The sequence below is a fragment of the Tupaia chinensis genome, unplaced genomic scaffold, assembly GCF_000334495.1.
Source record: "Tupaia chinensis unplaced genomic scaffold, TupChi_1.0 Scaffold000054_1, whole genome shotgun sequence".
In the NCBI taxonomy this organism is placed as follows: Eukaryota; Metazoa; Chordata; class Mammalia; order Scandentia; family Tupaiidae; genus Tupaia; species Tupaia belangeri.
In genome coordinates, this window is record NW_006159512.1 from 10,089,147 (window position 1) to 10,101,982 (window position 12,836).

General features: G+C 51.9%; 1 protein-coding gene across 5 annotated transcripts in view; it reads right to left on the minus strand.

Moving 5' to 3' along the window:
- Positions 1 to 12,836, minus strand: part of TEC (tec protein tyrosine kinase) — a 166,619-nt gene that overhangs the window by 38,740 nt on the left and 115,043 nt on the right. For all 5 annotated transcript variants that reach the window (XM_006141445.3, XM_014591948.2, XM_014591942.2 and 2 more), the window contains exons 3-5: positions 9,616 to 9,720; positions 1,371 to 1,452; positions 587 to 715 (exon numbers count right to left, since the gene is read on the minus strand). In XM_006141445.3, coding sequence (XP_006141507.1) covers positions 587 to 715; positions 1,371 to 1,452; positions 9,616 to 9,720 — 316 coding nt within the window. The remainder of the gene's footprint in view (positions 1 to 586; positions 716 to 1,370; positions 1,453 to 9,615; positions 9,721 to 12,836) is intronic.

Consider the following 12,836-nt stretch of genomic DNA (forward strand, 5'->3'; position numbering starts at 1 on the left):
GGGGGGATGGCCACGCCACAATCCCTTCTCCTCCATTCTCTTCTCGGGATCCTGGGCATGCACGCACATGCACCCGGCGTGAGTTTAAGCCACCGGGTCCGGGACGCGAACTGCGGTCGACTACATGGGAGTCCAGCGACATAGCCATTACGCTAACTGCCGGTAATGAATTGCTCTTAGAAACTATGCCTGCCCTGCCTTCACATTGTGCTAGGAGGTATTCTGTTATTTTTTTGTTTATTTGTTTTAAATTTGTTTAGAGTGTGTGCATTCACCAGAAAGAGAGAGCGAAAGGGAAAGTGAGAAATCAACACACATGCCCTGGAGGGAGGGTGGCCACGCCTTTTTGTCCGGTCTCCTCTAGGAATTTTGGGCACACACTTACGCACGCCCAATGTGTTTTTCAAGCTGCTGGGTCCAGGACTCGAACCACACAGTCAGTCATGTAGATCCAGTGACCTTAACCACTATACCACTGGCTGGCCCAAAGTATGGTATACTTAAAAATCAAAATCATGTCACTTTCTCCCCACGCCAATATGTTCATTCGATACACAATTAATTATATAGTAAAATGAATACTTACTACTCTCAAATAGAGTATATTTTTCGCACCCAGGAGCTAGTTTTTCGGTTTGTCTGCAACACTGATAACTTCCGTCTGCCCAGAATTTAGGATGATATTTAATCATAATATTATTGTTGTTCTTTATTTCTGCAATTCACAAAGACATTCACAATGAATGAAATGAGACCAACACTCCGGAACACTTCGTAAGCAACGCTGCCGACCGTGGCTTGCTCCCCGGATCCCGTGTTGGGGATGAGAACCCCTCAGAACACCTGAGACGTGGCACTTGGAGAAGCCGTGCTGCTCGCGTACCTCCCCTCTGTGGAGACGCACCTCTGAGCAGAAGGACGTGGCTCCACCACGGCGGGTAACGCCAAAGCGGCCCGGCCCGCGCCACTCTGTTCTACAGGAGTGGCCGGGCCTGAGGACAGACGCTCACTGACTCACTTTCTGTGCACGCGTCAACCCTTCCACACCACGTGTGGACGACGTGTGCCAGCTTCTTTGAAAATATCAAACCCCATTATCATAAAAGCCCCAGCCTTATCGCTTTCCAATGCACTATGCATTTAACGGAAGCATGCTTTTCTTAGAAACCGTTTATACACTGCTAGGAAGAATCAGATCTTAAAAGGGGAAGCTCTCCAGGATGTCGGCAGCACGTCCAGTAATGTCTGCAGAGACTTCTGCAGATGAAGAGATTACAGACGCAGTGGGTGCAGGGGCCGTGTCCGTGTGAGCGACGGCCATGCCACACCGTTTAAAAACTGCATGGACACACCGCGCATACGAGTCTCACCTTCTTTTAGCTTCTTCACCCACTGGTCCCTGCTCTGCGCACTCGGTGCGAAAACGTACAGGGTGTTAGCGTCGTGGACAACCTGGAACAGAAGAGGAGGCTGAGAGACGCGCAGACACGGCACTGCCGTCCAGCACGCGGCTGCGGCACTGCAGGACCAGCAAGTTCTCGAGTGACTGAAGAAAAGCCAGTTCCTTCCCATCCAGAGAACCTCGATTCTTTTCCTTCTTTTTTTTAAAGAGGTTTTTATTGCCTTAGGGCTCATACGCTCCCCAGAAAGAGAAAAAGAGAAAGAGAGAAAGAGAAGAGACAGTGAGAGGAAAAATGAGAAATCATCCCCCGGGGGGAATGGCCACATCCCAGTCCCTTCTCCATTCTCCTCCTGGGATCTTGGGCGCATGCACGCGCACGCGCGCGCGCGCACACACACACACACACACACACACACGCACAGCATGATTTTCAAGCCAATTGAACCACAGTTGACCATGTGGGGAGTCCAGTGACATAACCACTATGCCATCTGCTGGCCCCCCTCGATCCTTTTCTTACAAGAGCACTCCACTTCCTTCACTTCTACATCGAACAGGGCACACGCTTTGCAAAGAACCGTGTTTTTATAGGAGAACATACACAGCCCAGGACGCTCTGGTAACTGAGTATCCCTGCAGTCTGACTGCCGTCCCGAGGCAGACGTGCGGTAACAGTATTCCACCCCAGGACTTTCTAAGTCATATTTCAGATGAGTGGACCCCTCCTTCCACACCACGCCTGTGGTTTCTCTCGCCACGATCAGTGACTGCATAGGGGCTGGTGGCGCAGGGCTAAGCTGAGGTGCCAGCAACTCCCCTCTGTACGCTGAGCACCTGCATGCCGGGGACCCTGGGCGGCCGGAAATGGGGAATGAATCGCAGCAAAGACCCTGCTGGGGTGCTGTCTTCCCACCTCTCTGACTCCTGGAAGGAGTAAAGAAATAAGCTGCACAACAATAACAACAATTGCAGTAGTAACTCTGGTAAGCACCGATTAGCACAGCCCTAAGCTGTACACTTTATAGATATTACGTGAATCCCGCGTCAATGCAATGGCATCTCTGTGTTACAGATGAGGAAACCGAGGCCCATGCACAGGTCCTCCACTCCCGCACACCCTCGGGGTCCATGCAGGCCGCAGGCCCTGCAAACGGTCCCTACGGAGTCCCCAGCCTGCCCGCTGGCATCTGGCTGCGAATCTGGGCGGCCGGGGCTCTGACTCCTGAGCCCACATTTGTAAACAAGCTCTTTCAGAGGTGGCTCCCGGTGGGAAAAGTCTTGTTTTTAATGTTAATAACAAAAGCGAGGCTCGGAAATTAACCCAGGGATCTGTCTCGGTCTGTTGCTTTACCCGTGGTGGTCGGCCACCTTGACTGGCAGAAACGCCAGGCAGGCTGGAACCTCCCTTGCACTGAAACACACTTGTCTTCGTGGGTAAGTGGCCGTCCCCCCCCACCCCCCGCTCACTCCGAACGCAGGTACTGCCACTGCAACGTGGGAACCACAGGACCACAGGGCTGTGTGCACGCACCTCCGTGCTGGGACGGGGAGACCAACAGAGCCCAAATGAAGGCTCCTGGGAAGATGAGTCGGGATAGCTTATCACAGGACAGAACGGGAGAGGGGATGCAGAGACATATAAAGTGCCGAGGTGGCGTGAGGAGCTGTTTCCTTCAGGGCTGTCAGCTCACGCCTCACCCAGGTCGGCCTCTGCAAGCTAACGACGTCGAAGTGCACCACGCCCTTCATTCTGCACGAACACGGATGGGTCTGCAAGGTGCAGCGGGAGGCCTTGGAGCTGTCAGCCACCGCGGTGTATCAGTCACACTCTGTCACTGTCATTCTTCACCGCGTCCCCACGCGGGGCCGCACACTTCCCACCTGCAGCCTCACTCCCTGCAGGGCAGCCCGGGTCTCTAACTGCCAGCGCCCCCCTTCTCCAGTGAGAAAGCCAGTGCAGACGAGGTGAGGGGCTAAGAGCGGGGCCTGTCTGACACGCAAAGGCTTTTCTTCGTGTTTTCTCCCAGGCACCTTCACGCTGCCCCGTCACTCCTTCCTCGGCCTGGCTTTCCCGCTGCGAGCAGTCTAACGTCTCAAAATTCACCTCATGTCAGCACCGTGACCTGAGAAAGCTCGTGAGCATGGGTGAAGTTTTTCAAAGAGTCGTGAAACCAAAAGAGTAATTATAATAGTAAAGTATTCCAAATTCAGAGTTTCAGCAACTAAAACTAGCTTGATATATTATTACCTAGCTAACCTGGAGCATGTGGGTTATCAAGAAATTTCTGGAAATAACATCAAACGCAAACAACCACCCTCTAATTGGGCATCCCAGGCGCTCCGGCACACACAGAGAGAGGCGTAGGGGCCCGGGTCCTTCCCTGTGCCAGGCCCAGACCCCAGCCGGTGGGCCACCTGCCGTGTCAGCCATGTGCACAGCGAACCTGGGGGGATGCAGCCAGCGAATCGGGGCTCTCATGTGAGTCTCACGGCTCCTAGGAGTTACCCGACAGCTGCGGAGGGACGGGTCCTGCAGACCTGGAAGCCCAGAGCCATGGCGTCAAGGAGACCCTCTCCCTGGGTGTCCCGCTAACCCAGCAGTTCCCCTCCCTCCCATTTCTAGCCTCCTTCACTCACTCACGTGTCCGACAGCCCTACCGACGGCGTGGTCTGGGGAGACCGGCAGGCGTCGGGCAGACAGGCAGCGTTTGGAAGGCAGGAGAGACGGGGCCCAGACACGTCTCAGCCCACAGCCAGCGTGACAGGCACCAGCGGGACAGCGGGGCGGCGGGGCTGGCTCCTCCGTACTTCCTCTGTCCCTTTCCAGAGCTAGAAGATGCTGGGGAAAGCAGCCTCCTTCTTCCTTCCAGTGTCTTCTGGAAATGCCTCCTTTCCTTCTACCTTTTTTTTTAACCATATATCTGAACCCCATGCAAAGTTTCACAGTGAAGATGTAAAGCCAGGATCTATTCTTTCTTACTTAACTTAGAGGAAGAGGGATGTCTTTCACTTTTCAGATCCTGCTGGTTTAAATTACACAGGTATGGGGCCAGCAGACGGCACAGCGGTCACATCGCTGGACTCTCACATGGCCAAACATGGTTCGAGTCCAGGACCCAGTGGCTGGAAACTCACGCCAGGCATACGTGCGTGCCCAATACCCCGGGAAGAGAATGGAGAAGGGCATACGTGCGTCGTGCCCAATACCCCGGGAAGAGAATGGAGAAGGGATTGCAGCATGGCCATACCCCCAGGGGGGTGATTTCTTGCTCTCCCTCTCACCGTTTCTCTCTTTCTCTCTCTAGCAAGTTGTTTCCCCAAGGCAAAAACCCCTAAAAAATTAATAAAATAAATTACAGTTACAACTCAAGCTTGTCTCTTATTGATTAATTTTGAAAATTGTTTTTGAGTTTATATTTATTCATTACAACAATTTTTGTTGTTGTTGTTCGTTTTTTAAGAGAGATTTTTGGTATAGGGTGTGGGCGCTCACCAAAGGGACAGAGACAGAGAGACAGAGAGACAGAAATCACCCCCACCTCAGGTGATGTCCACACCACAATCCCTTCTCCTCCATTCTCCTCTCTGGATCCTGGGCACACACACACACACACACACACACACACACACTCACACACACGCACACGCACCCCGTATAAGTTTAAGCCACCAGGTCCAAGACTTGAACTGAGGTTGACTACATGGGAGTCCAGTGGCGTAACCATTACGCCATCTGCTGGTCCCACACTGCAATGGTTTCTAATGGTCCAAAATGCTTTCTGTTCTACTAGGATGGTCATTTTTAAAAACATCCAAAGCTTGCAGAACAAAAAATTCGAATTCTCTGCAACAAAAAATTCCTAATCCACAAACACAAGAGCCAGAACTCCCCACAAGTACTCCTGCCCCCCCAAAATGTCTGACACTCATCAGACAGGGGGTCAGAGAGGTTCTGTGCTAAACATCACATGGAGTTTTACACATACACAAGCTGTTACACAAACACACCACCACCCACACACATGCCATTACACAGACATGCCACACACATATGCCGTTACACACACACCACCACACACACACCACCACACAGACAACGTACACAACACACACACACGTAGTTACACAAACTCACCACTACACACATCCACCGTTACACACACCACTACCCACACACATCCCATCAACGTACACACCACCACACACATACCACTACACACACACGCCACTACACACACACCCCATTATACACACACCATTACACACACACCACTACACACACCCCACTACACACACGCACCCCATTATACACACACCATTACACACACATCACTACATACACACCCACCATTACACACACGCCACTACCCACACACACATCCCATCAACGTACACACCACACACACACCACTACACACACATCATTACGCACACACACCATTATACACACACCATTACACACACATCACTACACCCATTTCCGCTGTTACACACACACCACTACCCACACACACATCCCATTAACGTACACACCACCCACACACACCCCACTACACACACCCCACTACACACACACACCATTACACACACATCACTACATACACACCTGCTGTTACACACCACTACCCACACACACATCACTACATACACACCCGCCATTACACACACACCACTACCCACACACACATCCCATTAACGTACACACCACCCACACACACCCCACTACACACACCCCACTACACACACACACCATTACACACACATCACTACATACACACCCGCCGTTACACACACCACTACTTACACACACATCCCATTAACATACACACCACTACACACACACACACGCCATTACACACACATCATTACACACACACCCCACTATACACACATGCTGTTACACACACCACTACACATAGTTACACACACACCACTACACACACATGCCATTACACACACACACCGTTCCATACACATGCATCATTACATGTGCATTCAACACAGCTAGTCAGGAAAATGATTTAAGCAGGGTCACTTGGAGACAGGGTGGCATATGTGGTGTCCCCACGGCAGCAGCATGAGAGGCGGAACGGAACGGGAGGGTGACGTCATGTCACTGAGGGCAGCTGGCAGCCCCTTGGCTCGTGAGTGCACACGCAGCCACTTCAGCTGGGCCTCACCATGAGCTCGGGAGAGGACACAGACACAGAGAGGTCAAGTGACTTACACAAGTCACAAAGCCACTCAGTAGCAAAGCGGGTGGCTTGGCCTCAGTGTCACCTCTTTAAGCAGTTACTGCCCCTGCTCTTCACTCGGGAGAACAGCAGGAACGAAAGCAGGAACAGCAGACAGGGCAGCTGGTGGCATGGAGGTTAAGGCACTGGATCCCGTATGGCCAACTGTGTGTGTGTGTGTTCACCAGAGAGAGAGGGGGGGAGGGAGGGAGGGAGCCACCAGGTCCAGGACTCAAACCACGGTTAGCCATTGGGAGTCCAGCACCCCAGCCGCCATGCCACCTGCTGGCCCCACCAACTCTGTGGTTTAAGTCCTGGACCCAGTGGCTTGAAAAACATACCAGGCACATGTGCATGTATGTCCAAAATCCCAAGAGGAGAACGGAGGAGAAGGGACTGCAGTGTGGTATGCCCCCTGGGGTGCGCGTTCTCACCTTCCCTCTCTCTGTCTATCTCTGTTTCGGGCAAGTGCATGGGCCCCATAGCAAAAAGAAAATAATAAATAAGGCAGTCCCTTCCTTTTGTATGGTTGTCACCATAGCAGGGAACAATTGAGAAGTTTGGACATTTTTCTCTCTCATCTAACTCCCCATACTGGTAACTGTTCGCTGCAAATGTAATTGATCATTTCATAGCAGCAACTGAAGACACGCAAAGCACCACAAGACACCACACTGAGGAAGAGGAGCCACCGTCCCCTCGGCACAGAGAGCACACCACGGGGAAAGCTGACAGTCGCTGCTCACAGCAAAGCATGCGAACCCCTCACCCACACAAGGGGTGCCCCAGAGCTGGGGAAGAGTATGTGCTGCCACACACTCTGGGAGTCAGGGCCTGACTCCACACAGCTGAGGGCTGGGCACGTGTGCCCCAAGAGCCCTGCACGGACAGACAGGCTGAGCAGCCACACCTACCCCCCTTGGGAGCAAGAAGTGCGTGCCTGGCTGGCTGGCCCGCCATCACAGAGCAGCCGGGAAGTCCTGGGACATACACGAACCTTCAGCCACAGATGTTCCCCCACGTGTGGGGCCCTGGGCAGAGGTGAGGCAGGAGTAGGTTCTCTGGCTAATAGACAGGGTTAGCCCATGGACTGCAGAACATGAGACAAGATGGAGTCACTGTAGTCAAGCTTGTAATAAAAGTCATTTGCTGCTCTCACTGAAAAGCAATGGTCAGCTTCCCTCCTTGCGTACTTGCAGCTTTCCTGAGACAGTGCCATCGGGAGCTGGCATTTTCCCTATCATTCCTGCATTCCCAACAGCGCGGTCTCTCTTGGTCTGGGGAGCAAGAGAGCAAAGGACCTTGAGCAATAACTTGCTGTGAAGAATAGTTTGAGAAGTGGGAACATGACAGGCAGGCTTGCACCTGCAAGATAAGGGGGGCTAAATGAGTTTACATTTTAGAAGCACTAGAAAAAAATCCATCAAAGAACAAAGCTTCAGCTTAGACTTGCAGAAAACATGATTAAAAACTAGAAACTCTGTGGGCTCCAGATCTCGGACGAAGATCTGCTGAATGGTAAGTAACTGACGTCTGAATGTCTACACTCTTGTGATTTGTGAGCCCACTCCCAAAGAGGAGAAGGATGACGTGAATCACTGCCACGGAGCCCCAACACAGGACGTGTAAAAAAAAAATGTCGGGCCCAGCTCCTCTTCAGCAACCCATTCTTGGGACCCCTCCCTGTTGGGAAGCTCTGTTTCTCCTTTCCTCTCTGAAAAACTCCACTTTAGTACCCTGGCCTGTGTCTGTGACCCTAATTCTTAGAGACTATGAGACAGGAACCTGGTCATCTTGTGGTCCTGAATTTGGCACTGGTGTTGGGCCTAGTCACCCCAACTTCCTACATCAGAGGTAACACACGGAACTCAGAGACATGCGAGGAGGACGTGGGGTACCCACGTAAGCTTCCATTGGACTCGAGCACAGAATGTCCTGCTGTCCTCCTTCAATGCCCACCCTCCCAGCTCTAGGCGTGTCTGCCTGTGGCCGGTAACTGACAGCACTCCCTTCTCCCCAGACCACTCCCACGGTGAGCACAGTCATCTCACACCTAAGAATGTACCCCAGGAGAGAATCCCAAAGAATGCAACGCAGTGTGTGCAAAGATAGCTTGATATAATGCATCCATTAATAGCATTTCATTTCTGGGCCAGCAGGTGGCTCGGTAGACTCCTACATAGTTGACTACAAACCGAGTCTCAGACCCGGTGGCTTGAAAATTGAGATCAGCATGTATATATGTATTTTTTTCTGGAGAGGTTTTTGCTATAAGGTGCGTGTGCTCACCAGAAGGACAGAGAAAGAGAGAGAGACAGAAAGTGAGAAATCACCCCCCAAAGGGGGTGGCCATGCCGCAGTCCCTTCTCCTCCATTCTCCTCCATTTTTCTCTCAGGATCTTGGGCACGCACACACACACGCGCCCGGCATGAGTTTAAGTCACCGGGTCCGGGACCTGAACCGTGATCGACCACATAGGAGTCCAGCGACATAGCCATTACGCCAATTGCTGGTCCCGGGATCAACATATTTCTCTCTCTATGTAATAGGGTCACTGTGAAGAAAAACATGAACTAACATGGCCACTCTAATCACCATACACCCCCAGGATGACACTTCTCATTTCGGCCTTTCATCTCATTTCTGTTCAAAGAACTCACTCCAGCTCCTTCTGAGTGTCTCGGGTCCCACAGTTTTCAGCCTCGTCCTCATTCCTTACCCTGATTGCTCTGTAAGAACCCCGAATGGCAGGAAAGAACGCATGGAGTTGGAAACACAGCACCACTGGGAGAACCGAACCGGGCAAAACAAAAGCGAGATCACTCACAAGGACTTGAGCAGTGCAGGGAGAACAACAATGAGCAGTACAGTGTCCAAACCACCTGAGAAGCAGCCACCAAAGCAATGACAGGACACGGAACGTGGACGAGTGAGCACGGAAAGTCTAGCACCACGCCGTCCCCAGTTTGCCAGCTCACCTGAAACGGGTACTTGTTCTGACAGGGGATGACAGCGTCATCATTCTTCACTATTTCCACACACTTGATCTTGGAAATGTCAATAAACCCTTTCCTGTATTTTTTCTGTGAAAAGAGAAGAAAGAAGGGGAAGGAATCATTACAGCATCATCAAGACAAAGGAAAATGTTATTAATAGCAACATTTATTAATGAAATCAGATGCAAAAGATGATCATTTCTTTAATAATGACCTAAGTCATGTCTCCCTTGAACTGTTAAAATTATTCAATATGCGAACACTGTAATGACTGTAATTAAAATAAACTTACTTTTTCATTTCTTTTTTCTTTTCATTTTTATTTGTTTTTATTTGTTTGTTTTACAGAGAGACTGATTTTTGGTATAGGACACTTGAGCTCACCAGAGGGACAGAGACAGAGAAACAGGAAGCAAAACCCCCCTGGAGAGATGGCCACGCTGCAATCTCTTCCCGTCTCTAGTCTCCTCTCAGGATTTTGAGCACGCATGCGCACACACCCAGCATGAGTTTTAAGCTGCCGGGCCCAAGACCCGAACCACAGTGAACGACATGGGAGTCTAGTGATGTAACCATTAATGCCATCTGCTGGTCCCAATAAATCTTTAATGTCTAAAGACGAAGTTGTTTTGTTCTTCCTCCAAAAGAACGCTGAAACAGAGCAACTGACTCCCGTTCACGGCACTTTCTCCTTCCGGACAGACACACACCTTGTTCAGCTCCATAATGACACCCCAGAGAAAACATTTAAGAACCAAGCCAAGCAGGCCAGCAGGTGGCATGGAAGGTAAGGGGCTGGATCCCACATGGCTGGCTATGCAGTTCGAGCCCCAAAACAGCAGTTTGAAAATCACACCAGACACATGTATGTGTGCCCAAAATCCCGGGAGGAGAAATGGAGAAGGGATTGTGGTGTGGCCATGCCCTCTGGGGGGTGATTTCTCACTTTCCTCTCTCTCTCTGTGTCTCTCTCTTTCTGGTGAATGCACATGCCCTATAGCAACAACTAAAACATGATAAAGGACTGAACCGAGGACAACTTCATCGCTCGATCACAGATGCGAACTCCAGCCATTCCCTGCATAGCAGAGGCCACGTGCAGAACTGAGACACGCGAGGAGGACGTGGGGCATCCACGTAAGCTTCCATTTGACTCTAGCATGGAATGTCCTGCTGTCCTTCTGCACTGCCCACCCTCCCGGCTCTAGGAGGGCCTGCCTGCGGCCGGAAACCAACAGCGTACCCAGACACCACCCCCTTCCCCCATAAACCAGTCAACACCTGAGCACAGTCATCTCAGACCCAAGAATTTACCCCGGGAGAGAACCCCAAAAAATACAAAGCCGTGTGTGCAAAGATAGCTTGATATTATGTAACCATTAGAAATTATTTCACTTCTGGGTCAGCGGGTGGCTTGGTAGTTAAGATGCTAGACTCCCACATGGTCAACTGCCAATCGAGTCCTGGCCCTGGAAGCTTGAAAACCACACTAGGGGTGTGTGTGTGTGTGTGTGTGTGTGTGTGTGTGTGTATAGATGTTCAAAAATCTGAGAGGAAAATGGAAGAGAAGAGACTGCAGCATGGCCATTCCCCTGGGAAAGGGGCTGATTTCTCACTTTCCATCTCTGTCTCTCTCCAGTAAGCACATGCACCTATGGTAAAAAGCTTTAAAAAAAATATTGCATTTCCAACAAAGTAATAGCAAGTGGTTGGGATGGCGGGTGCCCCAAATGCCCTGTTTAATCACTGCACATCACAATCTCGTATGGAAAAATCGCATCTTACTCCGGCAAGTATGGGCCAATAAAAAACTAACTACAAACACAACGTAATATGAAACGTATTTGCTATATCATATGAAATAACATATTATATTCCACACCAAAAGATGCATAAAGGCAAAGATGACTCTTTTCGGCAGGTAGTCATATAACAAAAATCAGGAGGAACCGTGAGAAATGAGGAGCGTCAGTGTTCGGGGAACGCGGCCAGCCCTTGCCCTAGTCATGAGACTGCTCCATCTAATTCTCTGAAACCCGCCCCCAGAGTTGGCCTTTGAGCACCCCAACCTGCCCCCAGGAACCGTCTCTGCATCCTCACTGTCACCATGGGGCCCCAGACCTGCCCGCTCTCCCAGCCCCCCTCCCCGCCCCAAGACTGTCCCAGACCAGTGATTCTCCCTCCCATGCTCTCTCTGTCTCTATCTCCACTTTTCTCTCTCACACACGAACCCCATAACCCTTGACGTTTTTGTCAGTCCCCATTTCCGTCCACACCTCTCCCTATTTCATTCGCTGGGCTACAGGGCACCAAGCCTCCCGATGTGTTCTCTAAGCCTGGCCGGGCTCTCACGGCTGGTCCCTTGGTGCATCTCTCGTGGAGAGGACCCCGCTGCCTCGTGGGGCACCCCGGCCTGTCCGAACCACGATTCCGCTCCATGCCTCTCCTCTGCGGACAGTCCAGACAGTGCATCACTGCTCTGTGGGCGTGCTCCCCACTTCTCCGCTCTGCAGGTCCAGAGTGCTCCAGGAGGGGACCTTCTCCTTCTCCTCCACCCTGTCTCTAAGAGCAGCAGCAGGACACGACATCTGGGGTGCAGCAGCTGCCATGTAACAGGTGCATTTCATTCTGTGCCTCCGTACCCCAGGAGCTGGCAGTCTTCTCCTCAATTTACAGAAGAGGAAACTGCAGCTCAGACAACTTCTGTTCGTCATCCAAGGGCCTCAACGAGCTCCCAGCCCCGGGTCCCAGCAGCCGCACGAGAGGATGAGTGGGGCCCGTTCCATAGAGGCAACTGACTCCAAAACCAGACAGCTCCAGCCGGGGGTCACTTCCTCCCAGCCGTTCTCCTCCAAGGATTTCCTTCTCGTCCCCATCTGAAGACGACGCCTTCTCTGACCCTGCCATGGCCTTCCTCTTCCCCCTCCCCGCTTATCCTGAAAGATGACTGTACCTGGGCCTCCATCTCCCCCCATCCGGCCTCCATCTCCCCCCATCCGGCCTCCATCTCCCCCCATCCGGCCTCCATCTCCCCCCATCCGGCCTCCATCTCCCCCCATCCGGCCTCCATCTCCCCCCATCCGGCCTCCATCTCCCCCCATCCGGCCTCCATCTCCCCCCATCCGGCCTCCATCTCCCCCCATCCGGCCTCCATCCCACCCCATCCGGCCTCCATCTCACCCCATCTAGCCTCTCTCTCTACC